This window comes from Strix aluco, chromosome 24 (genome assembly GCF_031877795.1).
Source record: "Strix aluco isolate bStrAlu1 chromosome 24, bStrAlu1.hap1, whole genome shotgun sequence".
Classification (NCBI taxonomy): Eukaryota; Metazoa; Chordata; class Aves; order Strigiformes; family Strigidae; genus Strix; species Strix aluco.
Window position 1 is genome coordinate 6,976,497 of NC_133954.1, and position 21,633 is coordinate 6,998,129.

The 21,633-nt window shown below is 49.3% G+C and overlaps 2 protein-coding genes across 6 annotated transcripts; one reads left to right on the top strand and one right to left on the bottom strand.

The window, feature by feature from the left end:
- The first annotated feature begins 1,382 nt into the window (after positions 1 to 1,382).
- LOC141934161 (E3 ubiquitin-protein ligase RNF113A-like) lies at positions 1,383 to 8,475 on the top strand. Its single transcript, XM_074849496.1, has 10 exons — positions 1,383 to 1,492; positions 1,822 to 1,898; positions 2,008 to 2,112; positions 3,550 to 3,657; positions 3,931 to 4,040; positions 4,245 to 4,351; positions 4,911 to 5,000; positions 5,886 to 5,979; positions 6,642 to 6,748; positions 7,252 to 8,475. The coding sequence occupies exons 1-10, from the start codon at positions 1,393 to 1,395 to the stop codon at positions 7,338 to 7,340; spliced, it is 987 nt and encodes a 328-aa protein (XP_074705597.1). The 5' UTR covers positions 1,383 to 1,392; the 3' UTR covers positions 7,341 to 8,475.
- Positions 8,476 to 9,226: 751 nt separating this feature from the next.
- On the bottom strand, positions 9,227 to 21,338 carry STRADA (STE20 related adaptor alpha). Of its 5 annotated transcripts, none has more exons than XM_074849493.1 (13): positions 21,315 to 21,338; positions 21,027 to 21,087; positions 19,686 to 19,743; positions 18,932 to 18,960; positions 15,229 to 15,331; positions 14,587 to 14,708; positions 14,349 to 14,457; positions 14,108 to 14,231; positions 13,091 to 13,262; positions 12,353 to 12,457; positions 11,971 to 12,212; positions 11,243 to 11,285; positions 9,227 to 10,635 (listed from the first exon to the last, which is right to left on the bottom strand). In XM_074849493.1, exons 2-13 carry the CDS (start codon positions 21,036 to 21,038, stop codon positions 10,483 to 10,485), a joined length of 1,272 nt encoding a protein of 423 aa, XP_074705594.1. In that variant the 5' UTR covers positions 21,039 to 21,087; positions 21,315 to 21,338; the 3' UTR covers positions 9,227 to 10,482. The 5 variants fall into 5 exon arrangements, with proteins under 5 accessions (XP_074705594.1, XP_074705592.1, XP_074705593.1 ...); XM_074849491.1 differs by having other exon boundaries at positions 21,003 to 21,087; positions 21,315 to 21,322; XM_074849492.1 differs by having other exon boundaries at positions 21,286 to 21,315.
- Between the last annotated feature and the right edge of the window lie 295 nt (positions 21,339 to 21,633).

Consider the following 21,633-nt stretch of genomic DNA (forward strand, 5'->3'; position numbering starts at 1 on the left):
TTGACCTGCCCCCCTTTCACACAATCACAGAATCACAGAATCATCCAGGTTGGAAAAGACCCTGAAGATCCTCCAGTCCAACCATGAACCTCACCCTGACCGTTCCCAACTCCACCAGATCCCTCAGCGCTGGCTCAACCCGACTCTTCAACCCCTCCAGGGATGGGGACTCCCCCCCTGCCCTGGGCAGCCCATTCCAACGCCCAACAGCCCCTTCTGCAAAGAAATCCTTCCTAAGAGCCAGTCTGACCCTGCCCTGGCACAGCTTGAGGCCATTCCCTCTTGTCCTGGCGCTTGTTCCTTGGCTCAAGAGACTCATCCCCCCTCTCTGCACCCTCCTTTCAGGGAGTTGGAGAGGGCCAGGAGGTCTCCCCTCAGCCTCCTCTTCTCCAGACTAAACCCCCCCAGTTCCCTCAGCCGCTCCCCATCAGACCTGTGCTCCAGACTTTTCCCACAGCATCACCCCGCGAGGATGGGGTCTGGAGGAGGAGGAGAGGGCTGGGGGCTCATCCTGGCACCCGCTGCAGGGGATGCAGGGTGGGTGCAGAGCTGTGGCCTGAGCCCACATCCCGCGGGAGCTCCCCTGGCACCACGAGTCCTTCCCGCAGCCGCTCTGCCTGCCTCGAGAAACGCTGCAGGGCCCCTCCTCGCACGTGCGCAGGCACACACGTGCACGCGCACAGGCACACACACAAAACCACATGCACGCTCTCGTGCTCATGCGCTCACACGTGTGCACGCACATCACATGCGTGTGCGTGCACATCACATGCGTGTGCGTGCACACGGACACACATGCGTGTCGAGGCGCCCGCGCACACGCTCAGGCCCGCAGACAGGGCTGTGGGCGATGCGCGGCGGCACAGCCCGTGCAGGGGTTGGGGTCCCTCGGCCTGCGCCCACCTCCGGGTGGTCCCGGGTGAGGGGGGTGCTGGGGCTCCGCTCCTTTTCCCGTTGCTATGGCGACGTGGAAGGCCCCAGCAGCCCGCCAGGCCCGGAGGAGATGGAGGGGGGACGGGGAGGGGGAGGGGGACGGGGGGCCGCGACCCTCGCCCTTCACTGTATCCACCCCGCTGCCGGGCTCAGAGGCCGGGGGCAGGAGCCGGGGTGCCAGAGGGGTCGGCCCGGGGCGTCGGGGGTGCCGAGGGGAGCAGCCCAGGGGTGTCCCGGGGCGGGGCTTCAGCCGCCCGGGCCCCCCCGCCCCAGCTCAGGCCCCCCCACCGCTCCCTCCCCCGCCGGCAGGGGGCGCCCTCCCCGGGGCCGCCGCTCGCCTCGGGGCCCAGCCCCTCCTCTCGGGGCGCCCGGTCCTCCTCGCCCGCAGGGGGCGCTGCGCTGCGCGGGGGCTCCCGCGGCGCCGCTCCAGCCGCGGGCGACAGTGGTCGGCGGCGCAAGATGGCGGACGAGGGCGCTGTGTGCAGCTTCGTTTTCAAGAAGCGGGGCCTGGCGGCGGGCAGGGGCCGGCGCAAGCGGCCCAGCAGCGACCAGGAGCAGGGTGAGGGCTGGCGGGGGCTCGCGGAGGACCCCGGGTAGGGCGCGGGAGCCGGGCCGTTACGATACCCCTGGGAGGCGAAGGAGGGCCCGGTGCCACCCCGGAGCGCTGCCCCCACACGGAGGGGCCTCGCTGCCCTCCCCAGCCGTAGCGATGTCCGTGTGGAGGAGGGGGTGGAGGGCTCTTCCCCGGTCGTGTCACCGCTCTCGGGGGTTCCGCCGGCCTCCCGCGGCCGTCCCCGGCCCGCAGAGGGGGGAGGCCGCCGGCACAACCTGCACTTGGGCCGAGGCCGTGCCCCCGGGTGCACCTTTACCCTGGGCTTTCCCCCTCAGAGAGCAGCGGCGAGGAGGGCAGCACGGTGGTGCGGAAGGAGCGGCGGCGGGAGACCCCCAACCCCATGATCCAGAAGGTAAGGGAGCCACAGCAGGGCACTGCTCCATCCGAGGGGCATCGGCAGTGGCCTAGACGCGGTGTCGGAGCCTTCCATCCTTCATACCTGCCAACTTCTTGCCCCTCAGACCAGGAGATGCACGAAGGAGAGACCCGCGTACGCGCTGAGCAGCAGTGACGATGAGGATCCATCAAAGGACATCAGAGTCACTTACAAATCAACAAGGTCGGCGGTAAGGCCTGGGCAGGAATGGTTCTGGGGTGTGAGAGTGGGTGGGGACTGGCAGATCCCACACCTGATAGAGGGAATTTGCCTCTGCGAATGTGGGGTCAGCCATTCCTTCATTTTTATCTATAGATGCACCTCCCTGTCCCTTCCCTTCTAATAGACAAGCACCTTGTGCTAGGTTTATTCTTGTGATACCCTCTGCATCCTCAGGAGGCCACCTAAGGTTGGCCTTTCCCTCCTAGAGGTGGAATTAAAACCCCAGTATGCCACTGCACTTGCCCAACATCACACAAGATTTTCAGGAGAGGGAGCACTTGGATCAGGTTTGCCTTACTGTTGGGTTCGTGTTTCTGGTTTTAGACCATCTTTCTTCACAAAGAATTCAAGATGATTTAGAAGGTGCTCCCATCTTTATCCTTGTGATTAGTGATGGAGTAGGAGCTGCAGAGCGAGGTCATTGTTTTCTTGGGACTGATGGGTGGGGTGTCCTGTTAACATCTGGAGTGGGGAGAAATCAGCTGTGAAGGTTTGGGCACAGCTCAAATTGCTCTTCCCACTAGATTTTTCTCTTAACTTTCCACTTGATCCAGTGAAGTTTTGCCCATTAGTATGAGCCTGGGCAGGATATAAGTAGGATTAAAAGCAGGTATCAACACATGTTCCTCTTCAGACCTATTTCCTTGTTGTCTATGTCTCTGTATAAAATGGGAGTAATGCCTAACTGTCCCCAGTCAGAGCTGCAGGGTCAGACCGAGGTCTCCCCAGCACATTAGAGATTGATACGAATATAACCTCATGCTGTAATTATTCACCACTTTGCCTGCTGCTGAGGCGGGCAGCAGCCCTCCTTGCTGGAGGAGAATGGGAAAGGAACAGGAAGAGATGACAGCTTTGGGGCTCCAAAAGCTTTTGGCACCTAAGTTGGATTTGGTTTTAATTAAGGCTGGCTGTAATTATTCTTTGGTTTCTGTGCAGCTGTTCCTGAAGATCTGATAAAACCTAGGAATAGGTGTCTGTTCAGACCATTAAAGAGGAATCTAAACCAGATCATTGTATTAAAACTGAATGTAAACCACCCACAGCTGGGTTAAAAGTTCAGACATAACATCCTGCGTGTAGGCGGGATGGTCTCATGATTAAAGTGTTGGACATGGGAGACCTGAGTTCAGCTTCCAGCTGAGCATGAAGGAATAAAGTAAGGACAAGTGTTTCCTGGCTCTGCAGGCTAAAACTTGGCAGCAGTGGGTAATCAGCACTCTGGCCTCTGCCAGCACCATGGGGGGTTCTCCCTGGCAGATGCTAAGGGACAGTAGAAACCGGTGGAGGGTAAAGGAGGCCATGTCCAGTACTTGTTCTGTGACCAACTCTTCAGGTAGCCAAGGAGCTCTCTGTCTTGTACCAGTTTTTTTCTTCACTGTTGTCACAAGTTCTTGCTTTTCAGAAACCTGTTGGCCCGGAAGACATGGGAGCCACAGCAGTGTATGAACTGGACACGGAGAAGGAGAAAGATGCCCAGGCCATCTTCGAGCGCAGCCAGAAAATCCAGGAGGTGAGTCAGCCTTGCTCTGTAAGTGCTCTGTAGCAGGAGTACATGTGCTTTACTCATCCTTTTCTGAATACCAAGAAGAGTTTGACTCTTCCTCACTGGAAATTTGAGAAGTCAAGAATGTAACACTGCAAACAGGGGGATTTTCTGGCTTTATTGACATCTTGGTATTAAGGAAGGCAGGGCTGGGGAGGAAGACTGGTGTCAGAGTGGTGAAAGCTAATGGTGTCATGAAGCTTTCCTGATCCTTAATCACCTTTCTTTTTGCTTTCCCAGGAACTGAGAGGAAAGGAAGATGATAAAATTTACCGTGGTATTAACAACTACCAAAAGTATGTGAAGCCCAAGGACACATCGATGGGAAATGCTTCTTCAGGAATGGTCAGGTAGGTTGGGATGAGCCTTAGAGGACTGGGACCACAGAAGAGCTCAAGCACCATCCCCAAAGGCACCTGCTTGGGGCTTGAACTTTGCTGTTGCTGCCAGCTTCCTCCTCTCTAATGAGTCTGGTGTCTGGTTCTGACCAGGCCCCCAGGGGCCTTCTCCCCTGCAGCTGCACAGCCGGCCTGAGCCTTCTCCCACCCTTTCAGAAAAGGACCCATCCGCGCTCCGGAGCACTTGCGGGCCACGGTGCGATGGGACTACCAGCCCGACATCTGCAAGGACTACAAAGAAACTGGGTTCTGCGGCTTTGGAGGTGAGTGGATCTCTCCTGCAGCTGAACACATGTTGTGTCAGATCTGCAAAGGGATCCAGTGCAACTCGTGGTCCTGAGTTTGTGGCGCTGAGATGTGCACTTACTGATTTACAGGCACTTGTTTGCAGAGCTGGTGTGTGAGGCTGTTGCAAAGTTGGTTTTTTTTTAACGTTCCTGTCATTTGTGTCGGCCCTCCTGAAAGCTGGTGGCCTCTCATCAGTGGTTGTAAGAGTCCTGGGAGGGACCCCCATTCCCACAGGTATTCTGGCCCTGGGGGCCACGTGAGGGATGAGATTTCTGTTCCTCACCCCACGTCCTGTGTGTGTAAATGCTGGAGCTGTCGCTGTGGCACACAGAGCACGATCCTCACACTCATCAGCCCTGAGGGGGATCCTGCACCCAGAGCTCGGCGCTGCCCTGGAGCACGGGCGAACGGGAAGCAATCGGGTTTCAGCTTCTGCTGGGCAAAGCTCAGGCTCAGGCTGCCCTGAATGAGGCGTCCTGTTAACGCTAACCTGCACAGCCTAGCTGTTAATTCCTCTTTCTCTGTACTCCTCAGACAGCTGCAAATTCCTCCACGACCGCTCGGACTACAAACACGGCTGGCAGATCGAACGGGAACTGGATGAAGGCCGGTACGGAGTCAATGGTACGGCACCACCCCTCTGCTCTCCCTCTCCCTAAGCTGCGGGTGGATGAGGCTACCAGGTCCTGCCTTTACTTTGCCCTAAAGTGAACATGACTTAAGGATATTGGATAACCAAGAATGAAATGGGTCCTTTGCTGTCTCAAACTGCATGGGCCATGGGTTGAATTAATATTAGACAGAAAGGACTCTTTATTCCAAAGCTGTGGAACTCCCTGCTGCAGGATAACCTCAGTGCCAGTAACCACTGACAGTGCTGAGCAAATCTGCTGCTTTCAGGTAACCACTGACTGCCACCAGAGAGAATAAATTCCTCTGGCTCCGTTAAAGGGTATCACTGCTGTTGTGTGGGTCCCAGCAGCCAGCTGTGTGGAGCTGGGGGGGATGGGACCATCTGCCCCCCAGGTGCCCAGGAGGTGGGATGTTTTCATGCTGTGTCACATCATTATTTCTCGCTCGCAGTGTCTGTAGCTGCAGCCTCAGGCTCCTGAGTGTTGCTCGCAAACCGCTGTGCAGTTGGGGGAAGATGGTGTTCTCTGTTCAGTTGGAGCCAAAGAGTTTGCTGGCAGCTGGTTTGGAAGGAAATCTTAAAAAATAGGCGGAGGCTGGAGGATATGTCTCTTTATAGCAGTGAGTGGGTGAGGTAGAAAAGAATTTGCTCTTGTGAGATGAGCAACGAACATGCCGGCTCATTAGACCTAATTATATCTCAGTCCCACATGTGTTACTGGCATCAGCAACACCCAGGTGCCAGAGCTCTATTGTTTCCAGCAGAGATTTAATCCCACCTGCTGTGCTTTCTCCATATTTAATATTTCATGCCCCACGCATGGGCTGGTCTGGCTGCCTCTGCTCTTGCTCCAGTCTGGTTAACTTTCTCTTCTGCAGATGAGGAAAACTATGAGGTGAGCAGCGATGAGGAGGATATGCCTTTCAAATGCTTCATCTGCAGAAGTTCCTTCAAGAACCCCGTGGTCACCAAGTAAGTGGCTGTTCTGGCACAAGGAGCCAAGCGTCTGCTGTCGCTCCAGTTCACTAGTTCATTCACTGTCGAGGCAAACACAAACGCTGCCCACAGGCTGGTGGGTGAAACCTGCTCCTGCTTCCTGTCTGCTGCGGCTTTCTGGTGGGTGGGGGAATCCTCTGATTACTGGGGAGCCTCTCAGCTGCATCCGGAGCATCTCCTTGGCAGGGATCTCAAGCCTTTGTCATCCAGACACCTTTTAGATTTCCACAGATGCTGCCTCGTGACATCATCTTTCCCCTTAACTTTGAGATTTTGTTTTCATCCCTGCATCCCTCCTGGACGCTAAGTGGCACGCGGCATTGTGTGAGCAGAGAAACGGAAGGATGGGGAAGCCAAGAGCTTGGCAAGGATGAGGAGGCAGCGGGGGGGCAGTGGGGGCATCACGCATGTCCGGGTCTCTGCCACCCTGGCTGTGTGCTGGGTACCTGGTGTCTGGAAGAGCTCGCTGGTGGCTCTGTGCCATCGCCCCACAGCAGTGAAGCAAAGCTGAAACACTCGTGGGGACAACGATGCAGAGGAAGCTCTGCATGCAGCTCACTTTTGCATCCCCCCGGGCTGACTCCTGGGCACAGTGGTTGTATCTGGTGACTTGCAGTGGCATCTGTGTCTCCGTACAGGTGTAGGCACTACTTCTGTGAGAGTTGTGCCCTCCAACACTATCGCAAATCCCAGCGCTGCTACGTCTGTGACAAGCAAACCAATGGAGTCTTCAACCCAGCGAAAGGTAACGGCACCGGTGGGAGTGAGGGCTTGCAGGGGCCACGTCTGGAGCAGCACAGGCACCAGCTCCAGCAGTATCCTCCTGTGTCGGGCCTGGCCCAAAGCTGGAGCTCAGAGCTCTTGGCTGCCGGCAGAGCTCCCAGTAGTGCCAGGAGATGGTAAATCACAGCCTGGGTAGCTCCGTGGGTCCAAAGGGAGCATCTGTGCCTGGCAGGTGGGGAACTCGGGGAGCGTGACTGAGGTGAGGGTGGGGGGATGCACCACGGCAGCGGAGGCAGCAGCTTGCCTGATGCTGTAGTTGGCAGCTCCGTCCCACACTGATAGAGTCCGTGACTGTAACATCTGATCCCTGGACTCGGCCAGCGGTGGTAGCTCCTCGCTGAGCCCTTGCGTCAGCGAGTGATTTCTGGTTCTTCGGAGATGGGTTGTACGCGACCTGGACACCTGGCTTTGGTGCGGGACGGCCCCTGCACCCAGAGTCTCATTCTGCCTTTTCCTGTTTTTCAGAGCTCATGGCAAAATTGGAAAAACACAAAGGGGAGGAAGAGGAGGAGGAAGAGCAGCAGCATTCAGACCATGGAGGGGATCCACAATAGCAGAGCACCCTGTTTTTTGTATCTAGCTGAATAAAGCTTTCATGGAGGGGAAAAAAAAAATGCTCCCAGCAGTTACCTTGGGGCCAGCAGCTGTAGGCAAGTGCGTGTGTATCGAACAAGGTGTCCTGACTGTGCCAGACTCCTCGTGTGCTGCTCTGTGGAGGCACAAGGTGGAACAGGTAAGGTCAGACTCCAGAGTATGGCTGCCTGCTCCCCCCTGCTGCCCGCAGGACCCCCGCAGTGCGCCAGGGAGGGCTCTGCCTTCGGTTACTTCCGAACTTTTTTTTTTTTTGACCCAAGGTGCTGCTGTTTCACTAACTCAGCACTGATCCTGCTTGCTTCCTGCTGCTGTGCAAGCATAAAACTGTCTCTAAGTTAATTTAAGTCCATGATCTTTGAGCATGTAGTGAGCTGAAAGCGTGGAAAGGGATGAGAAATGTATTAGCTTGTGTTAAGTTCATTCTTCACCCTATAAAATGCTCACTCGGGGGAAAGCAGGCTAGAGCGCTGCAGTTAAGTGTGATTTATCATAGCTCACTGGATCCTCTCCTGTTCCTAGGAGAATTCAGGAGAGGCTTAGAGTGTCAGTGGGCAACAGTTATGGACTCATCCCTCTTCAGGGAGGAAACCCCTCTCCTCCAAATGCCCCAGCTGCAGCATGTTACTCGCTCTGTCCCAAGGGTTTATGCTCTGAGGACATGGTGCTTTTTCTTGCCGAGTGCCAGCAATTGAGTCCCTGTCCAGGCCTGGGGGAGAAGCCCTGGCACGCTGGAAGGAAAGTCCTGCCCATGGGTTGGGGAAATCCCAAGCACAAATCCAGGCTGGGCGAGGAGTGGATGGAGAGCAGCCCCAAGGAGAAGGACTGGGGGGTGTTGGTGGATGGAAAAATGACGTGAGCCAGCAACGTGCACTCGCAGCCTGGAAAGCCACCGTGTGCTGCATCCAGAGCAGTGTGGGCAGCAGGGCGAGGGGGGGATTCTCCCCCTCTGCTCCGCTCTCAGGAGACCCCCCTGCAGGGCCGGGTCCAGCTCTGGGGACACCAACATCAGAAGGACACGGACCTGCTCGAGCAGGGCCAGAGGAGGCCATGAAGATGCTCGGGGGGCTGGAGCACCCCCCTGTGAGGACAGGCTGAGAGAGTTGGGGGGTTCAGCTGGAGAAGAGAAGGCTCTGGGGAGACCTTAGAGCGGCCTTCCAGGGCTTAAAGGGGCTACAGGAAAGGGGGGAGGGACTCTTGATCAGGGGGTAGGGATAGGACAAGGGGTAATGGTTTTAAACTGACAGAGGGGAGATTTAGATTAGATCTAAGGAAGAAATTCTTCCCTGTGAGGGTGATGAGGCCCTGGCACAGGTTGCCCAGAGAAGCTGTGGCTGCCCCCTCCCTGGAAGGGTTCAAGGCCAAGTTGGACGGGGCTTTGGGCAACCTGGGCTAGTGGAAGGTCTCCCTGCCCAGGGCAGGGGGTGGGAACTGGATGGGCATTAAGGTCCCTTCCAACCCAAATGAGAGGGATAAGGATTTTCATAAGCTGCAGACTTCGTAACAAGCTCAGAAATTAAGATCTACTTATGATAATAAATCAGGAACCAGACCTGATCCTAGAGAGGAGGAAGTGGGCCTGGCCTATTTCTTGTAGCCCTGCGTTCCACTGACACTTTCAGAAAAGAGCAAGAGCAGTGGTTTGCAGCTTCCTGCTGTAGTTGAAAGTGCTTCTGAAACATGAAGGCAGTTACAGTGAAGAGTGCTGCAGGCCTCCGGGGTACGCTCCAACACCCCACCGGGGTGCAAGCAGCAGCCTTTTAAAGTAAAGAACAGAGAGAACAGGCACAGCCAGGCTGTGGCATCAGTTGTGATCCGCTCCATCATCCTGCGGCAACAGCAGACTTAAACCAACAACTTCAGAAATATTTTATTTGTTTTGGCAAAAAACTAGAGTAACAAACTTTATGTGGGTTCAAGTACAGTTTATAAACACAAGAAGGACCTGTTGCCAGCACCACTACTCCCATCAACCACACCTACAGGACTGGAGTCTCAGTGCTTTGTTAAAGAGTAGAAAGACATCCAGCACCCGTGGTCCTTGGAAGGGTCAAACTAAAAGCCTTAAGGACACCTCCAAAACAGAGAGACCATGGAATGGGGGAGAGCTGCCAGAGCAGCGTCACACGGCCGGGAGTCAAGGGGAGCCACGCAAGAAGCTTTTACCTGTCGTCGTGAGGGAAGACAGAACAGCAACGGTAAAGGAAGATAATTCTGTACATGATGTTCAAAGGGGAGTCGTGAGCAAGAGGATTTAGCACAAAAGTAAATTTTTCCTCCATGCCAGGGTAAGTCACTGAGAACAAGCTGGTGTGAGTGGTGCACACGGTGAAACCAGCCCAGGTGACAGGAGGCTCACCTCCCTGTGCTGTGGGGTAAAAGCTGGTACAGTGCAGGGGTGTATGGTGGCTTTGGGGACCCAGGCCACCACCGAGGAGAGGTGGGAACGCCCTGTCTGACCTGGAGCTGAGTGCTCAGTGTCAAGGGAGAGGAAAGAAGTCTCCTCCAAGCTCTCTCCAGAACTGGAAGAGAAGCAGCCAGCGCTGCAGAGGAATGCCCGATGGCAGCGGCTTGTCTTCATCTCCCATCACAAAGCAGTGACTAAATTCAAGAACATAATCCCTTTCTACCCCCCCCCCCCCTCAAAACTTATCCTGTGACAACACTAACAATCTGACTAGCTCTAAGAGAATGCCCAAAACTGATTGCTGCCTGCCTCCCCTTCACTCTAAGGCACCCTTAAAGAGACAGAACCAAAGAGGGTAGGGACATGCAGCCGTCAACTGTGATACGAGGAAGCCAGTGATTTTTAGAAAAACATAAATAGAGACTAAACAGACTCATTCAACCCATTTGAGAGATCTACCAGTGCTCAGCTGCAAGGCCTGGGGCTCTGGGCATTCCACAGCTCCTCGGGGTTGATCCTTTTCCAGCTCAGGTCTGTCCGTTTGTTTCCAGGGTACTTCTGAAGTAAACAGGCAGCTGAAGTTCCTTCCCAAGGACCTGTAAACTCTTGTATGTGTAACATTCATCACCTTTTATGAACAGGACCAATAAGTTACAATGTCCAGAAAGCTCCTCCAGAACTAGCTATAGTCCGTTTTTCTAGAATTCCCAGTCATCCACATCCAGCTGCTCCAGGTTTGACACCAGCCCAAAAATGCCACTGGGATCCTGGGGCCGCGTTCCTTCAAAATTGGTGATCGGGGTGACGGGGCGCAGAAGTTCAGGGAGTGCTTCAGAAGCGCGGCGCTTGATCTGCACAAAAGGAGAGAACGCGGCTGCTGAAAGGCTCCCCCACACCTGCACATCACAGTCGAGCATCAACAACATGTGGTTACAGGCAGAAAGGAAGAACGTGGTATCACAGCGAGACGCGCGGGCCTTTCGCGCTGCATCTTGTAACAAGCAAGTGCTTTGTGTGCAGCGCTGGGGTCCTGATGCTCCCCCTCAAACCCTCAGCTCGGAGCAAGCCAGACAAATCATTTCAGGGCCAGGAGATTCTCTGCGCCTTCCCAAGCCAGGGCAGGAGCTCACCAACACCTCAGTCTGGTCCCAGGAAGGACCAGGTTAGGACTGACTTGCCCCAGTACCCCACAATCTGTGGGTGAAAACACCTCTCGCATACAGGACCCACAGCTTTAGATCCTCTGTTTAGATAAGAAAGAGAACAGCCCCTCCACCTCCCAGGAGAACGTGAGGATCACCAAGATGCACTACAATTAGTCACCAAACTAACTTAATCCTTTCAGATCACAGAAAATTTGGCACCTCGACATTCCCACCCTCAGGTTCAGTGACACAGCCAGACAACAACTACAGAAAAGCCACTGTCCTTTATCTGCAGATTAAACGAGTTCCTTACCTGCTTGAAAAAGGGATGATTAAGCAGAGTGCCTGCGCTTGGCCTGTAGAAGGGAGTTAGAATGAAGTAAGCACACAAGAAAATGCATCAGTGTTTTAAGGTCAGGTAGTGGTGGTGAAAGAAAAGACGAGGGTCCATCCTGCCTCCCTCATTTCTCCGCAACAGGATACCTCCCTTTTGTAACCAGTAACACTGGTTATTATGTTCACGTGATGTTTTATGTGAGCAGTTCAAACTCATTCTACGCAAGCTGCTCACCCCAACATTTGGTCAAGGGAAAGTTTCTGAACAGTGTGGTATGCTAGAGAAGTTTTTCATGGCTAGAGACAATCTTACACTACAGAGGAAAATACAGTTCTTGATCACTCCCCATCGTTATTCTCTGCTGGCTGAACAGCAGACATTCACAGTGATGGGAAGTGGGTAAACATAGTCTCACAGGGGCCAAAAATTCAAATTGTTCAGTTGATTTTCCTGACGTGTAGCACCACTCTACCCCCCAAAGACAGCTGCAAAGTAATTCTTCAGGCTTTCTTACAGGAAGTGCTCAAAGCGTTAACACTGTTCTTGTTTCACGTGCTTGGACTGCTCCTTGCAATATATGGAGCACATCCTCACTCCACTACACTCTTGGAAAGAAAACTTCAAACAACCTCTGCTGGCTCTCACGGTTTAATCAGCCCTAGAATGGTGTAGGTCTGTGCAGAGCAGCTTTCACCTGGCTTTACCTGAAATCGGGGTTCCTCTGGAGACACTGCTCTACAAAGTTATGGAAGTAGGTGGAGAAGGTCCGAAGATAAGGGTGCAGGGCTGGCTCTCCGTTGGCCGCTCTCACGTTGCCAATAGCCATGGTCTCCACCATCCCATAGTTAGCACTTGAACGGGAGGTCTTCATAGTCAACTCATCAGCAGGAATTGTGGTGGTGTCCAGCAGGCAGGGAACGGTTCCATTCAGCTTTTCCAAAAGCATCTGGAAGAGAAGGGGCATAAGCAACATCACACACAGTAAGACCAGACAGTTAAGATTTCCCACTCAGACATGGCACCCGTCGGTCTCACATCCCACGTCCCAGGATGAAGGATGAGAAGGGAACAGCTTTTAAACGTTACCTGAGTAGAAGGCATGTCTTTAAATGGTACATGTCCATTTGCCAGCTCGCAGGCTGTTATCCCTACGCTGTAAATGTCAGATTTTGCATCGTAACCCTGGAGATTCTAGATGAAAAGGAAAAGATAAATTAGCCTTGTGGACTTGCATGTTATGGAATGTGGGCAATGCCCAGAAGTCAATGTGCAGAACAGCAAACCCAAATGATTAGAGCAGAAATAGTGCAACCCACATACAGGCTGGTTACTGTGGTGGTGATTTGTTAGTTAAAACACGCAGTTAAGGGCAACGTTTATTTAACTGAAATCAGCTAGCTGGTAGGGATGTCAGCTACCTTAGGGTAACAGGCATCTAATGTAATGCTTCCCTAATGGGAGAATCTGTAGAGGTACCTACAAGAAAACTATTTAGTCAAATAGATCAGATCAAATTCTACCCATTTGCCCTGTGTCCACCCCAACCTCCCTCCCAGCTTCTCCCCTTCCTTTTCCTTGCATTCGCACACCTTCCTCTGGAGGGAAAGGAAAGGCAATGTTGTAACGTGGGGTCCTCAGCAATTGCCCCTTTTGACAGGAATACAGGTTTCCCCTTGCTAGGGGTCACTCGTGTTAAGGTAAAAAGGATAGAAAAAAAGAATAGAGAACATCACAAGAAAAAGTAACCCTGTGCCATAAGAACTCAGAAAATTATACAGAGTTACCATATAACACTAAAAAACTAGTAGGTTTTTCTAAACACACCTGCTGCAAGACTTCAGGACTGAGCCAAGGCAGGACTTTGATGCTGTATTTGGGAAAGTCATGAACAACTTTGAGACGCTGCCCATGGTTGATCATACTTAGATTACTTCGCAGGCCAGAGAGGTACACCTTCCCATCTACGGAGATCAGGATATGGCTGGCTTTAACACTCCTGAAAGAAGTAGTAAAACCAGTCAGGTACTCTGGCCTCAAAGGAGTTATGTTCCTTACAGCTTGCCCAGGAAGACGTAGTGCAGAAGGGCACTGCAAAGGATTTATGGCAGGCACAGGTAACCTGAATTTCCTTTACAGTACATACAATAAAAATAGTAACCACTAATAACTTCCAGCAACTGACATTTACTCTCGCAACAGAGGGATGTATCAGAGAGGAGGAAAAATATACTAAAGGGTAGAGACAGTGAGTTAGAAAGAGATTAAGAGAAGTTGTAGTACTAAAGAGAAATTCATCCTCAGCGAGCACCTACAGGAAGGATAAAAGCCTACTTTACTGGACAGCTGAATGCGCAGGGCAGTGCTTGTTCAGCCTCCTAACAACCATCCCAAACGCTGTGCAAAAACGCTTCTACAAACACTGACGGGACTCTGTTCACTCATTTTGCAGGTTCCCGAAAAGGTTATGGACCCAGGACCTTCAACAGCAACAGGGAAATCCCCCCCACCACTGTCAGTCTCAGTTTGGAGACTGTCAGTCGTATCTGAACAGAGCTGTAACTAGTCAGCCTGTCACCATGAGCTGCAGCTGTGATTTTAGATACACAGTGGTCTTTGGGATGAGTTTGTTCCACAGTGACACTTTCACACAGTTTAGTAAGATCAATGATATAATTTCCCATGAATTAACTGACTTGCTCTAACAGCAAAGTAATACAAAACTTGATAATGTGTCCTGTATTTCTTGAACTATCCCCTCTGCTCTAATGATGACAGTATTTCTGAGAACTTCCCATAGAAGGAAAATTGATCAGGGTTTTTTTTTTATTTTTTCTTAAATACCTATGTACATAGCCCATATGGTGGATGTAGTCGAGTGCTTTCAATACGCCTTGGAGGATATATGCAATAGCCAGTTCACTCATCCCATCCATAAAATGGGTACAGATTAAATCTTTTGCAGAACCTAAAAAGAAACAAAACACCTCTTAATTGATCAGAAAAAAACCCAAGGATATTTCACCTCTTGAATTTCATTTCACAGAACATCATGGTCAGACAAAGGTATCCCCTCTCCACCTACCATAGGCCATGAAAGATGTCACTACCCATAGCTCATTGTCAGCTATAAAAGTTGCTTTGTATGGCACAATGTTAGGGTGGTTGAAGAGCTTGGAAACATGAAGTTCTCCCTAAAATGAAAAAACATATTTTGATTCAATTTAGTAAATGCAGAAATACAAATGCAGTATTGATAAGCACTGCTCTTCCTGTCTGTGCTCTCCTAAGCTTGCATTATGGTATTAGTGGATTCGTGTTACCTGCAAGAATGTGACCATTTCATTTGTGCAGGCCTCCAAGTTCACTCTTCTGACTGTGACATACTCTCCCGTGGGTTTATACCTGGCCAGGTTCACAACCATCAAGTCTTCAAAGCCCCTGCCTGAAAGAAAAGACATTAAAGCTTCAGCAATACTTCTGGAACCACACACTCCTGGAGAACTCCTCCAGTCCTTGACCCTTAAATAATCTTTACACTCATTTACTGAAACTATTTTTGGCCTTGTGAAAAAGAGTAATCATTCCATCAGACACCACCTTCCTTGGCATGTATCCCATCGAGAGAAATCCTCCCAGCCAGCAATATCATCCTGTCTTTCAAGTTCAGAACTGAAGCAGAAATAAAATGATTAGGCCACAGCCCCACCAAGGACAGGGGCAGATTTCAGGCTGCTTCTGCTGACTCTGTACTTCCCACTCAGTACCATTAACCCCCCCGCATGCCTCTTTCAGTTGAAAGCCTTTAGGATTGGCATCTCATTTTTTACTAAAGTTATTTTAAAATCAAAGAGAACAGGCATCTGATGTCAAAAATAAATAATCAGGAAGAGGCCAACAAATTTGTAGAAGTTATTTTCTTTGCAAAGCAGACTTCTGATCCTCCAGCCCACTCATAGGATTACCTATGATAGTGAGCAACTCATAACAGCTGCTGTCCGGTAGGAAGCTGCTCATGGTGTCCCTTTTAGGGGAAGAAGCTATCGACTCGGAGCTCGCCTCATTTGTCTGGGGGGGGGGAAAAAAGAAAAGAAGTTAGATCAAAAGAAATAAAGACCACTTGCTGGAACAATCAGCTGCTCGTATTATCATACACCTCAAAATAGTAAGACAGTACTGAATATAGAAGAGAGAATTTAATTGCTGTTAAAATAATTTTAAGTAGTTATTTATCAAATGAAATCCAGGAGATGCCTCATTTCAGAAGATCCAGACATCTGTGTTTCAAAACATGTAACTGTAACAGGTAGGTTCTTAATTGCTGTAAGCTAGAATTTCTTTAGGAATATTTGGATAAAGCCAATTACTATTCCCCAGGACAGCTTAAGCACTGCTTTATAGTAACTACCTTTCTCCCATTAATTACAAACTCTGTGCCACCATCCTGTTGCTTGAGCAGAAGGCCATCAAAGGAAAGCTTGTTTATAGCCCTTCTCTGCACCATGGCAGTCAGCCTTCCTGTCTGATGCTGGGCCTTCAGGCTTTCAGCTGCTCATCTGTGATCAGACCAGCACAGCTGAAGCTGCTTAGCTGAAGGGTAGAAGTGATGAACCAACTGAGCCCAAGATATGGAGATGAAAAGAGAAGCTCCAAATGAAAGCAAAAACTTAACTGCAAAGCATTAGTGCTTACAGAAAAAAAAAAGGAAAAAAAAAAAAGGAAAAAAAACCCCACACCACACAGGGCAGCAGCACTCCCAAGCCTGTCAGCTTTTCTTCACTCCATCTGACATAAAGCTACCTGCTTTATTTACATACCCCTAGATTTTTCCAAGCAGAATTTTGCAGAAGACAAACTTCAATGTTCTTGCAAGTTCCGTTATACCTTCCAACTCCCTCAAAGTCACAGGAAGAGCATCCTAACGGGATCCAAATTTATCTGGTATCTAAGATCAGATTAGTTATCTCGAATTTCCAGCACATTAACTCCTCCTGACATTTGGAACTCCAGTTCATTTTTTCCACCTCATTCTTCATCAACTTCATCAAAGGGCAAATGCCCTTTATCAGACCTTTTCTCATGGTACATGAAGCAGAAAAAGGCTTGTGCATTTCCTGGAGTGACAGCAAATACTCTTTTTTTCCATCACTGAAAGATGGAAATAACACAGTGACAGCTAAAACCCAAGGAACTTGCTGTTCTACACTCAGTCCAGGGTAAATGTAGCGCGATGAGCACAGACATGAATTTGCCGTAAATTACCTTTGTATCCCTAAGTACACTTTGGGACTAAGCTAATGGTCAGGCTTCCCAAATTCCACTGTTTCAACCGACTTTGAACAGCACACATTTCACCCCTCTCTGCCTACCTTTAAAACAGGTCTATTTTTTGGTTAAGGGAAAAGGCAAAACTTTAGACTTGTTAACAGGGCTATGGTATAATTTCAGCTCAAACAACTCTAGCACAGCAACGCTGTTCTGTTTCAGGATAGCTAACCCCTGAGATCTCAGCAGTCCCAAATCCCTTTTTTCTAGTCCTAGCACTGCACAGTGCCATCGCTTGGCTGAGAATAGGCAGCAACTTTCCATTCACCATTTCAAACTTCTGTTAAAGCCGCCTGTCAATTCCAATCTCAATTGTATCATTCATTTACTTCATCCAGCAATTTCACACAGTCCTGTCAACAGCAAGATTGCCAGGAGAGACACACAGGCAGATGGAAACCTCTGAAGCAGAAAGGCACCACCAAGGAAATGAAAGCAGGAGGCTCTGATAAGCAGCGTTATGAAGCAATGGCAGCTGGTGAGACACTGAGCAAGATGTAAGTGGTTTGCTTTATTAAAGTCCACTCCAGATATAGCATAAGCCAACAAAACAGATGCAAAAAAAAAAAAATTAATCTTATTAATGGTGTAGGCTGTTTCAAGAGTAATGGAAAAATACTGTAAATTCCCTTTTTAAAAGTCTTCCAGTACATCAGAGGTCTTCACTCACCTCTCTTCGTTAGCAGTGACCAATAACTGAGAGTTAATGCAGAAGTAGCTCTACCAGAAATTTATCAACATCATACAAGAGGTTTTTTAAAAAAAAAAAAAGTTAAACTGAAATGTCATTTATGAAATACTGCAAAAAAGCTCCTCAGTGGTTTCACACAGGACAACTTTTGGTGTATGGTCAAAAGCAAAAGCAGCTGCAAAATGAAGTCACATATGACTAGCTTTATGGCATGATATTCATTAAGAGCTAGCTTTCTGGCCTGTTGATCTGATTTTAATTTGAGATAGATTTAAGGAAATTAATCTTTGAAAGGCAACTACTGCCATAAGAAAATCAGTTATGTGATGCTAGCAAGGATTTGCATTTGCCAAATGACATTCATCTGAGTTAGGACGAGGGAATATTGGTTTTGTTCTGCTGCCTTCCTCTCCACCTCCTCGGTCCCTCACTCACTTTCAGCTTAAGCAACAAAAATTTTCATCCCATCCCTCTCCCCAAATTATTTACCTTTTTCTATAGCCCTGCTGGAAAAAGTAAGCTTTTATTTAGATGTAAAAATCAAAATGAGAGTCAGCAATACCACTGCAAAAGTGTCCAAACCCCAAGTGAACACTTTAACAAAAACAAAGCAGATGCTCATCTCAATTTGCTTCCAGTCCAGCATATGCATAATGCTCAGCAATTTAAGAAAAGGTGTGAATTTACTTGACTTTATAGAAAACAATCCATATACATCTCATATTTTCAGCTTTAGTTGTGCCAGTAAATTACAGACACTGGCACAAAAATCAATTATAAGCAGCTTGAACTGACACAGCTATAATCAAATCACACTTAATTTGTGTTTGTAATTAGCTTAAACTAGAGCAACACCTGCACACAAAAAAATGTTTCAATATGGTGTGGGTAGGTGGGAAATCATTTAGACAAATATATTCTATCGTAAGTCGTGTTACTCTATGAGCATTGTTCATTATGAACCAGATATTGTGCAATCAGGGCCTGCAGAACAAAAAGCATCAAGGTAAAATTTTCAACTGCCACATCTGGCTGTATGTTTTTGAACAGACATTCCATGTTTGCTAGTGATTTTAGTTTTTAAGAGGCAAAGCTCTCTAAGCATGCACAGAATTGGCTCTGAAGACGACCAGACAACAGGAGGTAAAGTCACCTCAAACTGAAAATTACAATGTTTGGTTTTGATGTTGGAGCCTCTGTTGTGGCTGCTCTATGTAGAAGAGAAAGGAAATCAGAACCAATGTGTTCAGAAGGGAACACTGGTTTTAAATGGCCATCATAAAATTTTTTGGGCCTCATTTTCAGAAGTCCCATAAACTAACCTCTTCCTTTTATTCTAAAAGAGTTACAGGAAATCAGCATCTCTGAAGAATCAGATCTAAATCATCTCAAAAGAGACACCCTTGGGGGGGCTGCAGGGACGACGACACAAATACAAATCCAAGAGATTAAGTTTAAAGTTTTGACTTGTCACGTATAGTTTGAAAACCACACACCAAAATCTCCACTCCAGGGTGAAACCTGTTTCCACACTTGTAGAGCTAAATATAGAGATGAGATATATAATTAAGATAAAAAGAAAAATCAAACTTCCACAAGGAATAATCTCCATGCAATGAACCACAGCACCACAGCCTGCAAAAGTCACTTACTTTTCTCCGAGAGTCACCCGGAGGCTGCTCTGGAGTAAAGAAATTAATTGTTCACCATGTTGTGTTCAACACATACCCATTAAAAATATAGCTGGAAAACTGAGTAAAAACCCTGCATGATACTTTTTGATACTAAATATATACAGTATTTTCCTTTAGACAAAGACATTTAATTTACACATAAAGTAGTAGCACTAAAAATAATCAAACTGTAGTACAAGTATGGGAATTAAAGAGATTCAAGCAGTGCTACTGCTCATATATTCAACATAAATGTGACTTTTTTTTATTATAGCTTTCCATCACTGAGCAGGAAGGAATTTTGCATCCTGGTCGGCAATTTTGTTCGTTATGTTCAGAGCAGAACAGAAATCAATCAGCAATCCTGCAGGCACACTGGGGAGCTATCATCAGTTTCCAAATCCATTTTTACTCAGAAAACTGTAGTTAACCTTCCCAACCCCGAATTTATCTTTTATGTAGGAAAAAAGTGGTTATGCTAAGAAATACAGAATGCAGGGTCTGAAAACAGTACCACCATCAACATGAAACCGACCTCCAAATAACCAGATTGCAAGATCTTGGACACTTCCATATTAACTTTATATGGTTAGCCACCTTGAATAGCCAGATCTGGTGCTACAACCAGATTTATTCATCTCTTTTACTGCTAAGATACGTATTTACAATCAAATTAACAGACCTTGCAGCTAAAACGTTTCTAACAATTTCATTTAATGAGAAGAAAACTTACCTCCAAACAGTTCGAACTCTCTTAAGCCCTCAACAATGAACTTTTCAGACACCCACCGCTGAAAGAAAAAAAAAAAAAATTCCCCAGATAATTAGCTATTCCATCTAGAGACAAGTTTCTTTTCCCCCTCCCCCACAAAAAAAACATAAAAATCATAAAGCTTCGAGGATTCTGCTGTGGTCTGAAACATCAGAGTTACATCCTTACTTTGGGCAAGGATATTCTCTTCTTATGCCACTGCAGTGGCATGCACCCAGCAACCACACAGGTGCTACTGCTTTTCCTGACCAGCATGCACTTGCAATAAAGTTAACATAATTTTACATCATTCAAACAAGAATCTTTATACATGCACATACAGCAAAACTAATAAGCATGCTACAACTCCCTTATATAGGCAAATAAAAGTTGTTTGTTTGGGTGTAATAGGTGTAAAAAAAAAAAGCTTCAATTATTTACAATGAGTTGATTTCTTAAAGACCTTAAATATTTTGGCTATGTATTGACTGAATGCAAGATTAGAACATCAATATTTTAAAGCTGTTGTTCTCTTCCAGAATTCATGCTCAAAATTCACAGCAAGCATTAGGTTGTGCAGAGAAGTGTTTCTACCGCTCTATTCAACACTGTGATTCAAAGAAATATATATATATATGCACACATAACACAACAAAATATGCAATTTTAGGCTTGCAGATTGCGGATCACGAAGTTAGGATTAAATAATCACAAACACTCCCCACGTTAGAATTTGCCTACTCGGTAAAATAACTGAAAAAAACAGCTTATGTTGTTTAACGCAAGGGAAGCCAGTCCTAGAAAGCACCAACGCCTCTTTAGGTGACGATGACTCAAAACTCGTATATAACAATACCACTTTAAGGCACTAAAAGTGGTTTTCTTGCGTGAAACTTCCTCATTTAAAAACGCAGAATTAAACAAAGATGTTGTGTTTAGCTTTCCAAGGTAAGTTTAGAGAAAAAAACCCAAACAGAGGCTGTCGGTAGCATCGCACAGGTGAGGCAGTAACTTCTTGAAGGAATCAACATTACCGCACTTTTTCTTAATTGCGATGCCTATTACAAACCCCTTTGCACCGCACGCAAAGGAGATACAGGTGTGCAAGCAATACATACATCAGCGCAGGGTTTTTTCAGCTTGCACATCGATACCCTGCCCTATAATTAGCACGTTTTAACGTGACTTTAAGGTGCTTTCCAGGAGGCCGGCCCCGCCGCAGCTCCTCTGCACAAGCGCAAGGCAGGTTCTACCGACACGCCGCCGTCTGAGGGAAGCTGGAAGGTGTTCAACACTCACCCTAATCCGTTCGGGTTTACTTACAAGAAAAGACATGGACTCCGCGTTTGTGTTACCACACGCAGCTCGAGAAAGGACGGGCAACCTGCAGGCACAAAGGCGGGTCACCCCCTCACGCCTCAACGCCGGGACCGAGCGCCGCGCCCGGCACCGCTCGCCCGCCCTCGCCCACCCGGGACCCGGGAGGGCCCCACTGGAGCGCGGCCGGCCGACAAGCACCGCCCGGGGCCCGCGGCGGCCCCCCCCAGGGCAGCGGCACCCCCGCCTCCCCCAGGCCCCTCACCCGCTCCTCAGGCTGCGGCCGTCGCTTACCGGCAGGAGACGCTGCGCGTGTGACGCCAGCACGCCGCCACGTGACGCGGGGTCGCGGCGCGTGCGTGACGTCGCCTCAGCGGCGCGGGAAGCAGCCGGCGCCATGTTGGGCCCCTCAGCAGAGCGGCCGAGGCTTCGTCCCCGGGGGCTGCCCAGCAGCTCCGCGGGCACGGGGCAACACGTCCCGCCCGCCCTCGGTGCGGCTGCAGTGCCTTAAACCGGAGGGTCAGAGCCCCCATCTCCACCCTCCCTGGCCTGTACAAGGGGAGGGATGCCTTCCTCCCGGTCCGGGCCCTCGCCCCCCAGCAACCACCGCCCT

Bases quoted from the DNA above. Each gene is read 5' to 3' on its own strand.
- LOC141934161 (XM_074849496.1), top strand. From the start codon at position 1,393: ATGGCGGACGAGGGCGCTGTGTGCAGCTTCGTTTTCAAGAAGCGGGGC. The intron at 1,899-2,007 runs GTAAGGGAGCCA...CTTGCCCCTCAG, and splicing joins CCAACCCCATGATCCAGAAG to ACCAGGAGATGCACGAAGGA. The intron at 4,041-4,244 runs GTAGGTTGGGAT...CCACCCTTTCAG, and splicing joins GCTTCTTCAGGAATGGTCAG to AAAAGGACCCATCCGCGCTC.
- STRADA (XM_074849491.1), bottom strand. From the start codon at position 21,038: ATGTCTTTTCTTGTAAGTAAACCCGAACGGATTAGG. The intron at 19,744-21,002 runs GTGAGTGTTGAA...TTTTTCTTTCAG, and splicing joins GTAAACCCGAACGGATTAGG to CGGTGGGTGTCTGAAAAGTT. The intron at 14,232-14,348 runs GTAGGTGGAGAG...GTTTCTTTTTAG, and splicing joins GACATCTTTCATGGCCTATG to GTTCTGCAAAAGATTTAATC.